This window comes from Erythrolamprus reginae, chromosome 5 (genome assembly GCF_031021105.1).
Source record: "Erythrolamprus reginae isolate rEryReg1 chromosome 5, rEryReg1.hap1, whole genome shotgun sequence".
In the NCBI taxonomy this organism is placed as follows: Eukaryota; Metazoa; Chordata; class Lepidosauria; order Squamata; family Dipsadidae; genus Erythrolamprus; species Erythrolamprus reginae.
This window is the reverse complement of record NC_091954.1, coordinates 109,155,368-109,177,009: the sequence shown is the minus strand read 5'-3', so window position 1 is coordinate 109,177,009 and position 21,642 is coordinate 109,155,368. Positions and strand designations below refer to the sequence as shown.

At 41.0% G+C, this 21,642-nt stretch overlaps 1 protein-coding gene across 3 annotated transcripts in view; it reads right to left on the bottom strand.

The window, feature by feature from the left end:
* The window catches only part of ATP11B (ATPase phospholipid transporting 11B (putative)), a 130,433-nt gene extending 116,777 nt beyond the window's left edge, over positions 1 to 13,656 (bottom strand). The window contains exon 1 of one of the 3 annotated variants that reach the window (XM_070753703.1): positions 13,197 to 13,656. In XM_070753703.1, the coding sequence (XP_070609804.1) occupies positions 13,197 to 13,223 (27 nt within the window). In that variant the 5' untranslated portion in view covers positions 13,224 to 13,656. The remainder of the gene's footprint in view (positions 1 to 13,196) is intronic. The other 2 variants (XM_070753704.1, XM_070753702.1) reach the window with 2 other exon arrangements.
* Positions 13,657 to 21,642: the final 7,986 nt, after the last annotated feature.

Sequence of the window (21,642 nt, the reverse complement as noted above, 5' to 3'; positions counted from 1 at the left end):
GGCTCGCTAGTTTCTGTTGAAGGACGTCCCACGCTGTGGCTCTTGCTTGTTCTGGTTCGGTGAGAGTTTGGGCAAGTCTACGGATCTCTGCGCCGCAGTAGTTTAGAAAAATAGCCCGTCTGCGATCGGCTCCGGCGTCCTGCATTCCCGCCGCCTCGAGGAATATCTCGAAGGTGGCCATGTACTCGTCCCAAGTCATTTTGTCGGCATCGAAAAGTTCTGGAGCCTGGCCGATCTGGATTTTGTCCATGTTGCACGCGAAGTTCTTCCGTTCGTTCGTCGCCAGTGAAGTAGACCCAGAGACAGGGTTTGAGCAATCGGTACTTTTATTCAGCTCAGAGAATAAGTGACCGCTCAGCAAGGTAAAGTGACGATTCAGCGAGTACCGACTGGCTCTGCAGGGAGAAGCCGCTTCTTTTATACTTTTGCGGTTCCCGCCAAAGCGAGAGCCGGCCGCGTCTGAGCCAATCAGGAGCGACTTCCTGCTTGGGCTCAGACAGCGCTGGAAAAGAGGAACAAACTATTTACAGCGTTACAAGGTAGCCATTTCAGGATACAACAAAACCCTCCCCCATAATCCTACTATATAGCAATTTCCCATACTGGGAAATAGGTGAAACAGTCTTAAGTTTGTCACCACACATTGCATTCATTTACAGTATTAGATTTTTACACTGCTTTTATTACTTTATAAGTAACTCAAGGTGGTGCACATATCTAATATTCTCTTTCCTCCAGTTTTCCCCACAATCAACTGACTGACATAAAGTCACCCAGCTTCCATGCCTAAGATAGGACTAGAACTCCCAGTCTCCCAGTTTCCAACCTAGTGCCTTAACCAATAGACAAAACGAGCTCTCATTCAGAAATAAATGCCATCCTTCCCACCACTGAGGGCGGTGTTTTACTCCAGAGGGAAAATGGGAAGAATCCCCCTAATTTTATTTTCTTTAACATTTTCTATATTTTCCATGAGCCGGGGTGGCGCAGCAGGCAGAGTGCTATACTGCAGGCCACTGAAACTGACTGTAGATCTGTAGCTCAGCGGTTCAAATCTCATCACCAGCTCAAGGTTGACTCAGCCTTCCATCCTTCCAAGGTGGGTAAAATGAGGACCCGGATTTTGGGGGTAATAAGCTGGCTCTGTTAAAAAGTGCTATTGCTAACAGGCTGTAAGGCACCCTGAGTCTAAGGAGAAGGGCGGCATAAAAATCAATCAAACAAACAAACAAATAAATAAAATTGGAAGTATAAGCCATGTTAGACAACTTCTCTGTTAGAATTGTAATCTAGAACAGGGCTAGGCAAAGTTGGCTCTTCTATGACTTGTGAACTTCAACTCCCACAATTCCTGAGCCAGCAATGATAAAAGTCATTTATTCTACATGTTAACAATTAAATAAATAGGTTTAGAATTGAAAACACACTAAAGAATTCTGCCAGAGCCAAGGGTGTCATTGACATACACATGTACACAAACATAGGCATATACTAGAGGTAAACAGTAACAATGACAAAGAACAGTTCAATCTAATCCATAATAAACATATTTGCAGGGAATGCTGAATGACTAGGGCTGGGACTTTCTTCTCAATCTTAATAAAGAGTAGATGAAAATGTCAATTGATCAAATTCATGATAGGCAACAAAAGATCAATAACTCTGGGACTATCTATGACAACCATGGAATAGGAGGAAGAAATAGTAAAGCACATACATTAACCAATAAAATGAAACAGATATACATATTGTATATACATGAAAATAAGAGAAAAGAATACAATATTGATAATGTGGAGTTGACCATATTTTATCTATTTATTTTTGCTCTTTCTTCATTATTTTTATAAAATAATTCCTCCAATTTTCCCCAGTGCAATAACCCTGTGAGGTGAGTTGGGCTCAAAGTGATCAGTTAATAGAAAAATATTAAAATGCTTATCACAAAAATATCATTTGGTAGCACATAGATTTTTGCAGTTATATATAAAATTAAGCATTTGCAAGTTGCTGTTACAATCCAATGAATGGTGAAAATGGAAAAACTACAGATAGATTTGTGGAAAAATTAGGTGATATGTATGAATTAGTGAAAACAAAACTAAGTTATTTGGCCATTTACAAGAATAAGTATGAGTGAAGGTGGTGATTATCTATTTAAAGAGAAATCTGTTTCAAATACAGTAAACAAGGAAAGCATGATTTTTTTCCACTATTTATAAGGACAGATTGTTAGGATTAGAAGATATAAAAATGATGAGGAGTCCCAGCAAATCATTATTTAGTACAATCAGAAGTGACTCTTTAATGAATGTGGATAAGAGAGAAAAATGAGTGTAAAAGCCGAAAGACTGAGTAAAAAGTAAATACTATTCCCATTTGAGGAAGTATTAATAGATTAATCTGAGAACAGCATGAATGTTAAGTGGACACATGGAAACAGGAAGTAAAAGCTATCTAGAAGAAAGTGAAAAGTATTATGTTACCACAAAAGTGCTCATAGTTATGCTAATGGGGAAAATAGAAAAGGATACTTAATAGAGTAACAAGACAGAAAATATATATAGTGTTCCCTCGATTTTTGCAGGGGATGCGTTCTGAGACCGCCCGTGAAAGTCGAATTTCCGCGAAGTAGAGATGCGGAAGTAAATACACTATTTTTGGCTATGAACAGTATCACAAGCCTTCCCTTAACACTTTAAACCCCTAAGTTACAATTTTCCATTCCCTTAGCAACCATTTAGATTATTACTCACTATGTTTATTTATTAAAGTTTATTTTTAAAAAATGTTTTTTAAAGGCAGACGAAAGTTTGGCAATGTTATATTGTTAAAGTTAAATGACACCACAGTTAAAATGATGGAGACTCTACTGAAAAAGAGGATAAATCAGCACCTAAAAAACAATAACTTATTGGACCCAAATCAGCATGGCTTTACTGAAGGCAAATCATGTCAGACTAATCTCATTGATTTCTTTGACTATGTCACAAAGGTGTTGGATGAAGGTGGTGCCGTGGATATTGCCTACCTGGACTTCAGCAAAGCCTTTGATACGGTTCCACATAAAGAGCTGATAGATAAATTAGTGAAGATTGGACTTAATCCCTGGATAGTTCAATGGATTTGCAGCTGGCTGAAGCATAGACACCAGAGGGTTGTTGTGAATGGCGAGTATTCTGAGCAGAGTCAGGTTACAAGCGGTGTGCCACAAGGGTCTGTTCTGGGTCCTATTCTTTTTAATATGTTTGTGAGTGACATAGGGGAAGGTCTGGTAGGGAAGGTTTGCCTATTTGCCGATGACTCTAAAGTGTGCAATAGGGTTGATATTCCTGGAGGCGTCGGCAATATGGTAAATGATTTAGCTTTACTAGATAAATGGTCAAAGCAATGGAAACTGCAGTTTAATGTTTCCAAATGTAAAATAATGCACTTGGGGAAAAGGAATCCTCAATCTGACTATTGTATTGGCAGTTCTGTGTTAGCAAATACTTCAAAAGAAAAGGATTTAGGCGTAGTGATTTCTGACAGTCTCAAAATGGGTGAACAGTGCAGTCAGGCAGTAGGGAAAGCAAGTAGGATGCTTGGCTGCATAGCTAGAGGTATAACAAGCAGGAAGAGGGAGATTATGATCCCGCTATATAGAATGCTGGTGAGACCACATTTGGAATACTGTGTTCAGTTCTGGAGACCTCACCTACAAAAAGATATTGACAAAATTGAACGGGTCCAAAGACGGGCTACAAGAATGGTGGAAGGTCTTAAGTATAAAACGTATCAGGAAAGACTTAATGAACTCAATCTGTATAGTCTGGAGGACAGAAGGAAAAGGGGGGACATGATCGAAACATTTAAATATATTAAAGGGTTAAATAAGGTCCAGGAGGGAAGTGTTTTTAATAGGAAAGTGAACACAAGAACAAGGGGACACAATCTGAGGTTAGTTGGGGGAAAGATCAAAAGCAACATGAGAAAATATTATTTTACTGAAAGAGTAGTAGATCCTTGGAACAAACTTCCAGCAGATGTGGTAGATAAATCCACAGTAACTGAATTTAAACATGCCTGGGATAAACATATATCCATCCTAAGATAAAATACAGAAAATAGTATAAGGGCAGACTAGATGGACCATGAGGTCTTTTTCTGCCGTCAGACTTCTATGTTTCTATATGACATCATCGGGCAGGAAAAACCATGGTACAGGGGAAAAAACCACAAAGTATTTTTTAATTAATATTTTTGAAAAACCGTGGTATACTATAGACCAGAGGTCCCCAACCTTTTTTGCACCAGGGACCGGCTTTAAGCTAGACCAGTTTTCCATGGCCCGGTGGGGGGGGGGGAGCTAGCTGTCAGCGGCGCCGTAAAAGGGGCGATCAAGAGAGGAATGGGTGAATGAATGGACGGAGGGTGGGAAGGAAGGAAGGAAAGAGGGAAGGGACAGGAACAGAAGAAGGGTGCAAAGGAAGCAAGGAAAGGTGTGAAAGGGGAGAGTAAGAGAGGAAGGAGTGAAAGAAGGGAATGAGGGAGGAAAGAAGGGAGGAAGGAAAAGGAAAGCAAGAAATGGAGGGAGGAAAGGAAGGAAGGAAAGAAAGAAAGAAGGGGGGAAGGGACAGGAACAGAGGAAGGAAGCAAGGAAACTTATGAAAGGGGAGAGTAAGGGAAGAAGGTAGGAAGGAGAAAGAAAAGAAGAAATAGAGGAAGGGAAGGTAAAAGAGAGAAAGAAAAAGAGCAAGAAAGAAAGCAAGAAAGAGAAAGAAAGAAAGAAAGAAAGAAAGGCAACTTCAAAGAAAGGCTCACTGAGCATCTCTCACTCTCTCTCTCTTTCTATCCCTCTTTCTTTCTCTCTCTTCCTTTCTCTCTCTCTCCTCTTCCTTTATCTCCTCTCTCTCTCCCTCTCTCTTTCTCTCCCCCCTCTCTCCCCTTTCCCTCTCTCTTTCTCTCTCTCCCTCTCTTGCTATCTCTCCCCCCTTTCCCTCTCTCTTTCTCTCTCTCCCTCTCTTGCTATCTCTCCCCCCTCTCCCTCTCTCTTTCTCCCTCTCCCTCTCTTTCTCTCTCTCTCCCCCTCTTTCTCTCTCTTCTTCTCACTTTCTCTCTCTTGTTTTCTTTCTGTCTCTTTTGCTTTCTCTCTCTCTCACTCTTTCTTGTTTTCTTTCTCACGCTCTTTCTCTCTCTTGTTCTCTCTCTTGCTATCTCTTTCTCCCCCCCTTTCTCTCACTCTCTCTTTCTCACTTTCTCTCTATCTTGCTGTCTGTTGCTATCACTCACTCTCGTTCTCCGTTCTTCTCAGCGGTGACGCGCGCACGCCCTGCCCGCCTCACCTTTGCGAGAGCACTTTCGCCCCGGGCTCTCAGCAAGGGGGTTTGCAGGAGAGGTGGGGCCGGCGAAGGTGATATTCAATGTCGGGGGCGCACAGGCGGTTGCACGCGCTCCCTATCTCCCTGCTAGCCCACTCGGAATCTTCAAAATAAGAAAAGCCTTCGCCGGCAAAGGTTTTTCTTATTTTGAATACTCCGAGTGGGCTAGCAGGGAGATAGGGAGCGCGTGCAACCGCCCGTGCGCCCCCGACATTGAAGACCTCCGCTGAGAAAAGCCTTTGCCGGCATTTCCTCTCGGCGTCAAGGAGGCGCAGCGGCGGGCGGAGAGAGGGAAGGGGGGGCAGCGGCATCCCTCCTGGCCTTGGCGGGCCGCCCGACCCTCCCCACCTCCTGCAAACGCGGCGGGCGGCGGGGGGAGAGCGAGGAGCTGGTTCCGGCGGGCGCGGGGCTTGGCTGGCTGGCGGGGGGAGCGCCGCTGGTGGTGCGGAAAGGCCGAGGGGGCCCTGGCGCCGCGGACCGGCTGAAAACCCCCAACGGCCCGGTGCCGGTCCGCGGACCGGCGGTTGGGGACCTCTGCTATAGACGTTCCGCGAAGTTCAAACCCGCGAAAATCGAGGGAACACTGTATATGAGTGACTGCTGCAAAAATATGAATGAAAGAAAAAAAAATTGTTTACGGAGAAAATGATACCAGCAATGAGGTCAAGAAACAATTCTAAACAAAAAAAACCCTGTTTTGGACATAGGCAAAAGAAACAAGTTTTGAGTTCATTTAAATTTGCTACTGAAAAAAGTACTGGATAACACAATTTGGAGGCAACAAAAATTAATTTAGGGAATAAAGTCACTTGGCAGTGAAATGGGCAGCATAACATTTTAAAATAAAAATAAACCCATTTGTTCCTTCCTGCTCATTTGCTTTTCATTCAACTTTTTATAGAAAATGCAAAACTTCCATATTCTTGGCAACTCTTGTTATTTGTTAAATATTGGATTTAACCCACTGTGTGCAAAACCTAGACAGAGATAAATTGTACTGACAAAAACATTGAAGGATCTATTAACAAGATTTACAAGGCCATCCAACTCAGAGTGGGGGTATACAGTATGAAAAACAAAAATTATCTTTCCCAACGATAAACATAGAATATATAAATATCATGTCAGGCCTGGAAACCATCTTGGGCGTTGGATCTTCAGGCCTGCCACATTTAGGACTGTGGGAAACTGGGAGGGGGGGAATTAGATGGAATTGGGGAGATATGTAGTCATAATAACATTCCTTTCTCCGAGAGTCAAGGCCACTCTACCCTGTACCTAGAGGGGCGGGACTAGGAGGCATCTCCAGTTGGGAGAATACATTGATTGGACCATTTGATGGACATGTGGGTGCTGTGGCAGGACTTTGACTTTCTTTTGGGTGGGAAAATCTCAGAAACGCTCAGATTTGGGTTTCCCCAGATGTGCCAATATGACATCTCAAATAAATAGAATTCTTTACACAAGGAATTTGCCTTTGGTACATATGCTGTCAGTATACATAAAAGAAAAGATAAATCTGTCATGAATCATGAGGTACAACACTTAATGATTGTCATAGGGTAAATGGAATTTTGAGGAACTTCGATGTACAGTGCTGGTACTTTTCTTTGAGCCACCCTCTCTCTGGCAGAGTCACAGGGCCTGAGATTAAACACAAGTCATTGAAACAGTACTAGTGCCAGAACTGTAGGTTGGGATGGGTGTGCGTAATGGAACAGATCTTGGCTGCATTGAGTTATCATAGCCTGATATTTCTAGAATACTTGCTATTTTTCCGTTCTGGTTTATCTTCAGAACATATAAACCTTTCACCTTTTTTTCCATTCATTTATAACAAACTATTTGGCATTTTAGTGTTTGGTCTCCAAACATGGCTAGGATTTGCTAGAACTAAAAGGTTTACTTGCTTTAAGTAGCAGCTAGCACCTGGCTGACCTTAGCTAATCCTGAGAAGAAGAAAAAACCCTTAAGCAGGATTTCTCAGGGTTAATACTTAGATGGGAGTAAACTCCCTTTAGCTATCAATTCAACCATGTTGCACTAATTGTTGTAAATTTAATCTCTGTTCATAGTAATTACACTAGAACTACAGCATGATAGCCTGGCCACTATTAAAAAACAAATGAGATCAAAGATGAACTTGATTTTTCCCCCCAATATAATGGTGACAATTGCTATAAAGAAAGAACACCCTGGACAGCTCTTAAACATTCTAAATATTCCAATCTCAACACCATATTTCCTTTTTAAAAATAATTTTATTAAAGATGGTAGGCATATAAAATGTGGTAGAAATTACAAAAGAAATAATGCAAAACATATAGATTAAGCAAAGGAAAAGAAAATATATAAATATTTCCTCTTCTGCCACAACTTTTTAAAAAACGTATGTTAAAACATAACCAAAAATCTATTATCTCTACATCTTATTTTTATCTATAAACTGATTCTTATAACTTCATCATCCAGTCCTAATCAGCAAAAGTCCACTAAGTGAATTAAAAAAACCAATATGCTGGTAACTGCTTTAATCTTGATCAAATAAACCCATTTTATAGTTCTTCCTTTTACTTTTTACAATTTTGATCCTTAATACCTTCAAATAATATCCTGGAGCTTGTTTTTATTTTGTTTTTTGCCCTCCCCACCCATCCTTCAGATTAACAGATCTGTTTTGTAAATCTTAATTTTAAAAGTCTTATGGTTTGCAATTGTACATTCCTTTTAGTTAAGATATCAGCTGATTTCATTGGAATATCAAGGGTAACATCTCTTTCCATGTCATTCTTGCAGCCTGGTATGTTCAAATCTACTTTCAGATCAGTCCCAGCTTTGTCCGGCAAAACTTGTTCCTCTTCCACAACATTTATTAAAAGCCGTCTATCTATAATGGCAGATACTTCTAAGATGAGTTTCTGGAACCATTGCTTACAAAAATCTCACATATATTTAGTGTTCTTTTGCTCTATTCTGTGTAAATAAGTCAAATTTAAATGTTCTCCTTTAATTATAATCTTCAGTTGCTTCTAACTCCCCCTAGTGTCCAATGTCCAAATTCTCATGCTATCACGTTTCCTTAAATAATGTAAAACAGCATTTTCCACAGGAAAAGATTCCCACAATCAATTTTAAAACCTTTATTTCAAATATATCTGGACCCCAGTCTATTTAAAACTTTAAAAAATGAATATTCAAATCCCTTTTGCAGCTTATTCCACAAATGTTTTCTAATCAAACTTGTCAATTGAAAGATTAATAGTTGAAAAGCAGCTAAAAAGCAATGTCCAAATATGATTTAAGAATTGGTTTGGCAGAACTTTGTGTCCATAAGGCTATATTATGCTGGTGAGCTTGGTGAAGTCCCTACACTTTCAATCGTTTCATTCATGATCCAACTGCAGAAACCTCAGTTCCTACAATTGACTCAAGGAAACAGCTATCTGAAGTACAAATGGATGATCTCCCCCTTTATTGGGCGAGGTTTCACTGTCCAGAAAATCTTGTCTAGCAGATTTCATTGCAATGCCATCTCGCTTCCTCAAAGAAGTTAACAATGAATAGTTCACAATGAATCCTCACCATAAGTCCATTTACTTTCATACATACTGAAAATTTTGTATAGATGACTAATAATACATACAATTAATACTAAGGCTAATGTATTATAACATTTTTGAAAAAATAATGATTATATAGGCCCCGTCCTAATGAGACATAAACAGTCATTCTACAAAAAGTGCTAAATACAGTAATACCTCATGATACGAACTTAATTGGTGCAAGGAGGAGGTTCGTAAGACGAAAGGTTCGTAAGACGAAACATTGTTTCCCATAGGAAACAATGTAAAGTCAATTAATCCGTGCAACCAAAAAAACCCCCGCAAAAAAACGGCTTTCGGCGACTGCTGGGAAGCCGCACGGCTGTTTTAAAAGGTGACAGCCGGCCTGGGGGGCTTGCCAGCACCCCCCTGAACCCGGATTCGGGGTTTGGGGGGTGCTGGGAAGCCCCCCAGGCCGGCTGCGACCTTTTAAAAGAGCCGCGCCGCTTCCCATCTGTCTCCTGAAGCCGAACGGCAAAGCCGAACTTCCGCGTTCGGCTTCAGGAGACAGCTGCGAAGCGGCGCAGCTCTTTTAAAAGGTCGCAGCCGGCCTGGGGGGCTTCCCAGCACCCCCCCGAACTGAACCCGGGGTTCAGCAAAATTTTGCCTCTTCTTACGAACTTTGTTCGAGTTACGAACCGGCGTTCGGGAGGCTTCTGGGAAGCCCCGCCGCCCGGCTGTTACCTTTTAAAACAGCCGCGCGGCTTCCCAGCAGTCTCCAAACGCCGGTTCATAACTTGAAAAAAGTTCGTAAGAAGAGGCAAAATTTTTCTGAACCCCGGGTTCGTATCACGAGTTGTTCGTAAGACGAGGGGTTCGTATCTTGAGGTACCACTGTATATCTAACAGCATACAAATGCAGGAATAGTGTCTATTTTTTTGATACAGAAATAAGGTATTTTCTTTCCTAGAATACATTATAAAGACTGAAAAATGCACTTTATAAAAATTATATGATCTCATGAATTATTGTTCTGATCACAACTAATGAGAAAAACAAAACAAAAACCCAGTGAATCATGCAGCGATATAGCAAATACCTAAGATTAGACTAAGCAACCATCCTCAGCCTCTTTAAAAATGATGGGGCTACAAATGTTCAGACCACTCAGCTAACTGCAAAATTCAGGATCTGTACCAAACTGGAGAGCATCAGATTGAGGAAGCTGTACACCCAGCATGTTTCCTATTTTGTCATTTTTGTTTGACCCTTCCGGGAAACTTTCGGATTATCGTATTAGGGACCTACCAAGTGTTAATTAATTTATTAATCATTTATTAATCAGATTTGTATGCCGCCCCTCTCCGCAGACTCGGGGTTAATCCTATCAGCAAATGTAATTAGCATATATGAAAGAGAAAATACCAATAATCACAACCATTACTCAGCTCTAATCAAACAGTGAAAACAATTTAATCTAAGGCTGTCTCCTACAATGTATGAAATGAATTACCAAGCCCCATAGGGAAAGAAAGCCTTTGCCCCCTAGGTATGATAAACCAAAACCAGTTTGCTTCAATATCAAAGCAATATATGCTGTCAAGAAAAATTAATGTTAGCTGCATTTCAATCTAAATATTCTAGAGCCAATTTGTTAAAAGGACTTTTGAACTATTGCTAATAATATTCCAGGAGATGTTGAATCACTAAACGCCATTTAGAGATGCATTATATTTTTATTTATCTATATAATGAACCTTCCTGAGCAGGTTACATAAGGGGGTTTAATCCTTCTATGAAAGCCAAACCATATACTATACTGTTGTAAATATAATCAGGAGATAATGAATAAGCTATTAAAATTTTTATATGGTTCTCCAGTTATTTGAAGCATTATTCTTCATTTTGTTGCCATCGTTTATACTTTTGTGATGCATTATCAAATTGTATTGTTCATTTTATAGATGATCTAAAACAGCTTTTCTTAAACTTTTTTCTCTAAGAACCTCTTCCCACTTTTAAAAAAATACAGATACCCACCTCCTCCCCAAGAGCTTTGGTTTATATTGGTTATATTTTATATTTATTATATTAACAATTTAAATTGATGTATTTGCTATCACTTCCGCTTCTTATAAATGCTTGAGGGGATTTTAATATTTTTCTCCATTAGCTGGCAAATATATTTTTTTATTTTACAGACACAAGATGTCTGTAAAACAAGATGGTCTTGGGGGTGAGGGAAGAAAGACAATTAACACCAAGGAATATTTATTTTACTTAATGGAGGTCCATATTTATGCTCCCATTTACTGTATCTTATGTTATAATACTGTTATCTGGATGAGCAAATATCTGGGGGGAAAAACTTGCTCCAAATTGTTTTAACATTTGTTCTAAAAATGCAGGAAGGATGTGGTTGAATTTTGAATCACATCTTATTGGTCTAAATGTTTTCTAAGCATTAGGAAGTTAGATGGAGCTGGGAGTTAAAGCCAAAGATAAAAGCGAATGACATTCTGCCTCTTAAGAAAGGAACAGCCAAGAGGAAATTATTCTACTTTTCCCCGCAGATCCGCCCACTTTTATTCGAAAAAAGATGTGCTGCTTCATAACAAATTGTAATGTTGCTATGCTTTGAAAAGACATGTTCAGGAGTTTAAAAGTAAATCACCATCATTAATTATCACAGGCAGAGGGCTAAGAACAGATCTTAATTTTAATTCTAACATTTGTATGTGTGGGGGGGAAACCACAACAAAGCCCAGAAATCATAGATGTAGCGCTAACCTCAAGGAAAGAAGTGGAAAAATGAAGAGCACCCATTCTGAGATTATGGCACTGCAAAATCCACTGCACTTTGGAAAAACACCTTGAACAAGCAAAAGGTCTCAGCTGGCCACAGCTTGGCAACTTCCTTCTCCTCTCAGAAACCCAGCTGCTCCCAACTCAACTTTCTGGTAATTATCAGCACAAATCTCTTTCCCTCACCTGCCACCTCTTATAAACAGTACCCAAAAAACAATTTTTTTAAAAAAGGTTTGGATTGAAGCTAAGGGGTTACAGGTAGTTCTCATTTACGACCACAACAGAGCCCAACATTTCTGTTGCCGGGAGAGTTTTTTTTTAATTAATCAAGTTCTGCCTGGAATCTTTTCTTGCCACAGCTGTCAAATGAATCACAGCAGTTGTTAATTAGTTACTGAGGCAGTTGATTGAAGGTGATACTGTCCAGATCAGGCCATGAGTGATATCGAAAGGTCTGTATTAGGGTTTTAATTAAGTATTTTAAATTGATTTTAATGTTGTTGTTTTTTGTTGGACACAGCACAGATAGATAGATAGATAGATAGATAGATAGATAGATAGATAGATAGATAGATAGAGATTAGAGACAGACAGATAGAGATTAGAAACAGACAGATAGATAGGAATAGAGATAGATAGAGATAGAGATAAGAGACAGAGATAGACAGAGAGATAGGAATAGAGATAGAGAGAAATAGTTACACCGGTTTGTTAAGTGACTCTGGATTTCCCCTATTGATTTTGTTCAAGGGGGGGGGATCACACAACTTGGGGCACACTTCCACCGTCATAAATATGAATCAATCGCCAAGCATCTGAATGTTGCTTTTTCATGTGACCCTGCAGGGCGATGTCACCATCATCAGGGTTGAAAAGTCACACACACAGTGCCACTGTAACTTCCAATGGTCACTAAACGAACTCTCGTAAATCGAGGACCACCTTTACACAGCTACCAGAGAAAAGAGGAGGTTGCCAACATATCCAATGCGCAATCCCAAAATACATCCAATTCCAATGCATTTGCGATTGTATTTTAATATTATTGTACTTAGCCGCTCTGAATATGCTTTGGAATGAGCGGCATACAAAATACAGGCAAAATATATATATATATTATTGGCGGGGGAGGAGGAAGCAAAGGCAGCTCTTCTTTGCTTAGCCCGGGCCACGTGGATGGGGAGGAAATAAATTAATTAAAAAAAATTAAAAGAAAGAAACGAAGTCAGTTACGGGCCTCTCAAACTCGTCTCCGGGGCGTGTTTTTGGTTTTTTGGACACTTTTGCGGGGCGGCCGAGCAGCTGCTGCTCGTGAAAGGAAAGCGCGGGAGTCCAAAGCTGGAACCCGCGCGTGTGTGTGGAGGGGGCTCCACTCTGAGGGCCGAGACCCCGGGAAAGTTGAAGGAAGAGGGAAGGGGACCTTCTTTTTTTTCACCCACCCACCGGCGCCTTCCACCAGTAGCCGCCTCAGCGCTCCCCCCTTACCAGCTGCTGCCGGATCCAGCGCAACATCCCCTCGGTCCAGCGGGGCGGGTGGGCAGCTCCCAGCCTGAGGCGGCCGGGACGAGTTTCCTTTTCGTTTCGCGGACCCGAAAAGACGCCCCGTCAGAAAAACCGGCGCTGCTACTGAGGAAAAAGAGGAGGTGGAGGAGAAGGAGGCCGCCGCCCTCTTTCGCAACCGCCGCTCCCCATCCGCGCGGAGGCCGGAGCTGCTCTTCTTTTAGCGGCGACGCCGGAACCCGTCCACCAGCGGCCACTGCAGCAGCAACAGCGGCCGCCGCCACAAGGAAGACCGGCGCGGACGACGGGCGCCCGCCATCATGCAAACCCTCGCGCGCACCTCACCTCGCCCGCCCGACCCTGGCCTGTCACTGAGGGCCGGCCCACTTTCCCCCCTCCCCCCGCCCCCTTTCCTCACCCTTCCCCCTCCCGCGGGCCCTTCGTCAGGAAGTGACGAAAGGGCGGGAAAGATAACGGGGGAGGGGGCGGGGAGAGAGAGAAAAGAGGGGGGCGCCAACCCGCCAATGGGAAGCGTCCCGGGAATGTATGGGAGGAGTCGGGGAAGTGTAAGAAAAGATGGAGGGGGGGGGAGGAGGAGCGCTGTGCGTGGCAGTGGGGAGAGTCTTTCTGAGGAGTGGGAGGCGGCCATACTGTTTGCAGTGATGGGCTGCTGTGGGGGGGGGCAGTGGGGGTAGTAAGTTTATGCACTATTTTATTTATTAATTTGATTGATTGATTGATTGATTGATTGATTGAAACTAACAGCAATAACTTCTGGATATTGTTTGCATTTATATGCTGCCCCTCTCTGAGGACTCAGGATGGCTTAAGACATATAAAAAGGCAATATACATCCGGTATAAAAATTTTTATTTTTCTTCACCATGACATAAAACAATATATAGTTATAAACACAACAACAATGCTTAAAATCAATCATATACAAACTTTTATTTTCTCATCACTCGCTCCATGGAGGGTCTTATCTCTCTTCCCGTATAAAATTTTCTGTTAATTTTATACATTATTAGCAATTCTTACAATTCTAAATTAAAAATTTTCCCTCACCATCTTACTACTAAAGGTTACAACAATGTAAAGAATATTAAATCTCTTTTATCTAAATTTAATCTTATATCATATAGTTGATTAAAAATTCTCTCTATATATATGTATCTTTAGTAAAAGAAACTATTCATAATATGTAACCTACATCGTAAAATAAAGTTCTATATGTTTAAAACTAAACAATAAGTAATGGAAATCCAGAGTCACTTAACAAACAGGTGTAACTATTTCTCTCTCTCTCTCTGTGTGTCTCTCTATCTATCTATCTATCTATTCCTATCATCAGAGAGAAAATATGCGTATGTCTGCATATTTCCAATAGTTAAAACTATTTGCTTTCCAAGGCAAAGTGCAAATATTTGTTAAATTAGCTATAGATTTACTTACAAACTTACAGCTTACAAACTTGAGATAGGTAAAGTAGTTGAACAGACTGCCTGACCAACTTTCCTGATAACAACCAGCAATATTACATCTGTTTTTTTCCAGTGAAAATGGTTTTGGTGGCTTAATATGCAGTTAAAGTCCTTCCTAGACATAACAAAAGCTGCGCTGTAACCCAGGTAATTGCTGTCTGTATCCAAATGGATGCAAGAAATAGTTTATGATATAACTAGCCGTTTTATTTTTAGCGATAAAGAAAGTAGCCTAAGGGAAAAAAGTATCAAGCATTGTCTATACCAGTGATTCTCAACCTGGGGGTCGGGATCTCTTTGGGGGTCAAATGACCGTTTCACAGGGGTCGCCTAAGACCTTGGGAAAAGACAAATTTCCCATGGTGTTAGGAACTAAAACGTCTATTCTGGCGCCTTGGAACATATTTTTACAATCTGACCAATCAGGCGTTTACAGTAGGGGTGTCCCTCTGACCTTCCTGCCAATCATCTTAAAGATCTGTTGGGAGAGTTGTCGCTAGACAAATGTGGCAAGAAATGTCATAAAATGTGACGAAACTCTCTTAAATTTTTCACTTAGCAGCATAATTTTCGGGCTCCATTGTGGCTGTAAATTTAGGACTACCTGGTATTGTCTTATCCCATTTTCAATTGTTATGTTGAATATTGGAATCAGTATTCTGGAATATTCTCCCATGGGATCTGTCACCCTACGCCTGGCCTTCTGGAAGAAATTGAAAATGTTGCCGTTTGGCCTGGGGTTGGTTGACCAATAGAGACGCTATCCACCCCAGATCTCCATTGTTTTGGTTTTTATCTTTGTGTAATTTCTTTAATTTCATTGGTTGTGTGTGACTTTTTCTTATTTTTTATTGAAAAAGTTTTTATTTTTTCCTCCACCACACACAAATTCATTTATATATATACCATCCAATATTACGGAAATCATATATAAATACACATTTCTTAACATTTAATCAAAAGTTCTCTTCTATTAGTGAGATGATTGGTATAATGAACAAACAAATTAATAAATATGTTCAAGTTTAATAGAAGTTCAAGATTAGCATAAAGGTGACAATGACCAGGTTCTTAAGTAGAAAAGTTTGTAATTTTTCCGATAGGAATCAATATAAAAGCAAATAATGCGTGTGATAGGGGAAACCACAAGGAGGGTGGAGGCCCTGTTTCCTCCCAGGAGATTCATAGGCCTCACGGAGGCTTCTCCTCACTTTTTCCAGCCCGGTTTCCTCCCAGGAGATTCCTAGAGAGGACCCACGGAGGCTTCTCACTGCCTTTTCTGGTTACAGTTTCGGAGGCTCAGGTTTGTAAGTGGAAAATGGTTCTTGAGAAGAGGCAAAAAAAATCTTGAACACCCAGTTCTTATCTAGAAAAGTTCATAAGTAGAGGTGTTCTTAGGTAGAGGTACCATTGCAATTACTTTTAAAAAGACATATACAAAATTAGTAAAAAAAAAAAAACTTAAACATTCACCCACAATCATCCAATTCAATGATTCACATTGTCCGGGGACAATCTCGTGGCTCATAATCCCCATGCCCCAGCAGAGGTTGGTCTTCAGAGCTTTACGAAAGACCAGCAGGGAGGGGGCGGTATGCATCTCTAGAGGGAGTTTGTTCCAGAGGGCCGGGGCCGCCGCAGAGAAGGCTCTTCCCCTAGGCCCCGCCAGGCGACATTGTCTATCCGATGGGACCTGGTGAAGGCCAGCTTTGTGGGCCCTAACCGGTTGCTGTGCGAACAATGTAAAGTTAAAGGCTGATAGTAAGTACTTGAACATATATAAGAGATCGGTTCTGATATGTGCAAAATTATTGTGATATTTTCTCTTTTAATTTTGAATAAATAAAGCTTTAAAAAAATAACATTCTGATACCCTCCCTCAAAAGAAAACAATCCAAAATGTTGAAAGTCCATGCAAGTTAACAGCACTATCCGGGATAGAATGCTTTAAACTAAGTTTCTGTTGTAACGATGGCACAGCAGTTTCTCACCACCAGTTTGTTATTAACCCTAGCTTCAAGTAATCCATTATAGGCTTCAAGGAGCACATTAGCAAACATAATAGATGATAACGACACTCTATATGGATTAGCCTTTAGCCTAGTTAGCCCTCCATCCAAGATATCATTGTGTTTTTTTTATTTTATACATCCGGAACCGCCTTCTACCGCACGAATCCCAGTGGCCAATAAGGTCCCACAGAGTTGGCCTTCTCCGGGTCCTGTCGACCAAACAATGTCGTTTGGCGAGCCCCAGGGGAAGAGCCTTTTCTGTGGCGGCCCCGGCCCTCTGGAATCAACTCCCCCCAGAGATTAGAATGGCCCCCACCCTCATTGTCTTTCGCAAATTACTCAAGACCCACCTTTGTCGCCAGGCATGGGGGAGTTAGGATATTCCTTCCCCTAGGCCATTACAAGTTATGTATGGTATGTTTGTGTGTATGTTCGGTTTTTATAATAAGGGTTTTTAGTTGTTTTATTAAATTGGATTGTTACATGTTGTTTTTTATCATTGTTGTTAGCCGTTGTTAGTCTGCGGAGAGGGGCGGCATACAAATCCAATAAATAATAATAATAACAATTTCATTTTTTGACACAGTTAAATAAAACAAGTAACAAGTAAACAAAATGAAAGAACAACCAAAAAGGGATATACTGTACAATAAATATCACATACTAGAATAAAATAAAATAAACCCCAAACATATAAATACGACATTTGGGAAACAAAAGTTTCCCCACTTCTTTTTTGATTGTTTGATCAGAGAATTTTCCTTTGTCATTAAGTATTTCTTTTATTTGACGAGTTGCTTTGCTTGAATTTTGATCAGTTCTCTGTTGTTCTTTTCTTTAGCCAATCGTAAAAATTTCCCCATAACCAAGATATCATTGTTATTGTTGTTAAATTTCTATCCCATTTTCTCTTGATGGTCACTTTCCCCAAAATTGAATAAATAAATAAAATAAATAAATAAACAGACATAATAGCATCGTCCAGCCATTTGGGAGCCAAAAGAACAATGACACCCCTTTTATGCTCAAACAATGGCTAGGCGACATTATGAAGAGCTTCAAAAGGGCAATACAGTGGTACCTCGAGATACGAGTTTAATTCGTTCCGGACCTGGGCTCTTAAGTCGAGCAGCTCTTATCTCGAACGACTTTTCCCCATAGGAATTAATGTAAATAATTTTAATTGGTTCCAGCCCTCAAAAAACTCACAAAGTTAGTCTAAATTATGCAGAAAGACATGTTTTTAATGAAGAAATGTACATGTACATATAAATGAATAATGAATTTTCTTTCACTTAACTTGTAAACTTTCTTAAACTTTTAAATTTACATATGTTCAACTTCTCTGCCACCCAATCCTGTAGGACAGAGGTCCCCAACCCTTTTTGCACCAGGGACCGGCTTTAAGCGATCAAGAGAGGAATGGGTGAATGAATGGACGGAGGGTGGGAAGGAAGGAAGGAAAGAGGGAAGGGACAGGAACAGAGGAAGGAAGCAAGGAAACTTATGAAAGGGGAAAGTAAGAGAGGAATGAGTGAAGGGAGGGAGGGAAGAAGGTGGGAAGGAGAAAGAAAAGAAGAAATAGAGGAAGGGAAGGTAAAAGAGAGAAAGAAAAAGAGCAAGAAAGAAAGAAAGAAAGAAAGGGGGAAGGGACAGGAACAGAGGAAGGAAGCAAGGAAACTTATGAAAGGGGAGAGTAAGAGAGGAATGAGTGAAGGGAGGGAGGGAGGGAAGAAGGTGGGAAGGAGAAAGAAAAGAAGAAATAGAGGAAGGGAAGGTAAAAGAGAGAAAGAAAAAGAGCAAGAAAGAAAGCTGCAAGCACCCCCCCGAACCCCCCAGGCCGGCTGCAACCTTTTAAAACACGCGCGCCGCTTCGCAGCTGTCTCCTGAAGCCGAACGCGGAAGTTAGCGTTTGGCTTCAGGAGACAGCTCCTTGGCGCTTGTATCTCGAATTTGGGCTTGTAAGTAGAACAAAAACATCTCTCCCCTCCCAGCTCTTATCTCGAGTTGCTCTTAAGTAGAGCAGCTCTTATGTCGGGGTTCCACTGTACACACAGGAGGTCTTCCTTCGTTTTATCTTAGCAAAAGCAAACCCTGTGAAGTTGGTTAGCTGGGTTCCTGTTGGTGGACACATCCCCTCCATTTCATCCAATGAATTATTTCCTTCCCGATGCTACTTACTTTCTATCTCTATTCTGCTGCCACTATGTTCGTCAAAGGGTTTAAGGTTGGTCATTCCTTTTGGGGCTGTCCGTGCTAATTGATTTATTATGTACTCTCAAGTCTGTATCAACCCACGGAGTGGTGGGTGTACACATACTCTAATCTGGAAATATACGTGGATTCAGAGCGTGCTAACCTTAACCTAAACTGGAAATCCCCCAGAATGCTTTGCTAATTCAGCAAGGAAACTTAATTCTTTATGATCGTCAGTCAGGGCTGTCAAACTGGATTTCATTGAGGGACGCATCAGGGTTGTGTTTGATCTTGGTGGTCTGGGGTGGGCGTGGCCAGCTCGACATAACTCAGGTCAAGAGCGCCTATGGCAGCTCCAGCACTCTACCAGCAAAAACCGGGCTCCCTGTTTTTCGCTGCCTTGGCCTCCTGCAACCCTCTACCAGTGAAAACGGAGCTTGGGAAGCTGTGGCAGGCCAAAAGAAGAGCTCAGGAGCCGTTTTTGCTGGCAGAAGCACCATTGGCCGGTCCTTCGCTGTTTCCAGGACAACCCTGTGGGCCAGATCTAAGATTGATTGATTGATTGATTGACTGACTGACTTATTTACGTATTTATTTACTTACATAGAAACATAGAAACATAGAAGATTGACGGCAGAAAAAGTCCATCTAGTCTGCCCGTATTGGATTTGTTATTATGTACTGTTTTTTATTATTGTTGTGAGCCGCCCCGAGTTTGCGGAGAGGGGCGGCATATAAATCCAATAAATCTAATCTAATCTAATCTAATCTAATCTTATCTTATACTATTTCCTGTATTTTATCTTAGGATGGATATATTATTTATCCCAGGCATGTTTAAATTCAGTTCCTGTGGATTTACCAACCACGTCTGCTGGAAGTTTGTTCCAAGCATCTACTACTCTTTCGGTAAAATAATATTTTCTCACGTTGCTTCTGATCTTTCCCCTAACTAACTTCAGATTGTGCCCCTTTGTTCTTGTGTTTAATTTTCTAATAAAAACACTTCCCTCCTGAACCTTATTTAACACTTTGACATATTTAAATGTTTCAATCATGTCCCCCCCTTTCCCTTCTGTCCTCCAGACTATACAGATTGAGTTCATGAAGTCTTTCCTGATAAGTTTGAAGCTTAAGACCTTCCACCATTCTTGTAGCCCGTCTTTGGACCCATTCAATTTTATCAATATCTTTTTGTAGATGAGGTCTCCAGAACTGAACACAGTATTCCAAATGTGGTCTCACCAGCGCTCTATACAGCGGGATCACAATCTCCTTCTTCCTGCTTGTTATACCTCTAGCTATGCAGCCAAGCATTCTACTTGCTTTCCCTATTGCCTGACTGCACTGTTCACCCATTTTGAGACTGTCAGAAATCACTACTCCTAAATCCTTCTCTTCTGAAGTTTTTGCTAGCACAAAACTTCCAATACAATACTCAGATTGAGGATTCCTTTTGCCCAAGTGCATTATTTAACGTTTGGAAACATTAAACTGCAGTTTCCATTGCTTTGACCACTTATCTAGTAAAGCTAAATCATTTGCCATATTACAGATGCCACCAGGAATATCAACCCTATTGCACACTTTAGAGTCATCGGCAAATAGGCAAACTTTCCCTACCAAACCTTCCCCTATGTCACGCACAAACATATTAAAAAGAATAGGACCCAGAACAGACTCTTGTGGCACACCGCTTGTAACCAGGCTCTGCTCAGAATACTTGTGCTACCAACTTAACCCCTGCAGTGATTCGCTTAGCAAATGTGGCAAGAAAGGTCGTAAAATGGGGCAAAACTCACTTAGCAATTTTCTCACTTAGCCACATGAATTCTGGACTCTGTTGTGGTCATAAGTCAAGGACTACCTGTATTTTATGGATAACACTGAGATTTGGAAATATCTGCCTGGAAATGGGAATGCTTTACTACGATCCGTATCTTATTTGTACAGCTTTGATCCTTTTGCTATGGAGTTTTTGATCGAGAGGAAAAGCAAGAGACCAGGAAGCATGGCTAGAGAGTTGTGTTTTCTTTGGCTGTTTAGTTGTTACCTTGTAAAAACCTAAGCCTTGTGACAGGAAATCAGAGGGCTATTTTTCTACGTACCGTAAACGATGCTGTTGTGCCAGTAATTAGACATCTGGGAACAAAGATGCCATATCAATTGATATCCCTTGAGTAAATGTTTTCACTCGCTACTGATCGTACATCACAGGTGTTCTGTGTATTTAGATATAAGGGAACCAGTGCTATGTCAGGCTTAAGACAGGGGTGTCAACTCAAGCCCTGAGCACTGGTTCCAGCCCACAGGGTATTTTCTGGATCAGGAGACCCTTCTCACGGTCACCTACGCCCTTATCACCTCAAGATTGGACTACTACAACATGCTCTACATGGGATTACCCTTGAAAATTATCCTACGTAGCTTCTGCTCTGGCAATCTCACACTACTTACCAGAGTTTATAAAACTTTCGCCAGACCCATCCTAGAATACAGCTCATCTGTCTGGAACCCATACCACATCTCTGACATCAACACCCTTGAAAACGTCCAAAGATATTTCACCAGAAGAGCCCTTCACTCCTCCACTCAAAACAGAATACCCTATGAAAATAGACTAACAATCCTTGGTCTAGAAAGCTTAGAACTACGGCGCCTAAAACATGATTTAAGTATTGTCCACAAGATCATATGCTGCAATGTCCTACCGGTCAATGACTACTTCAGCTTCAACCA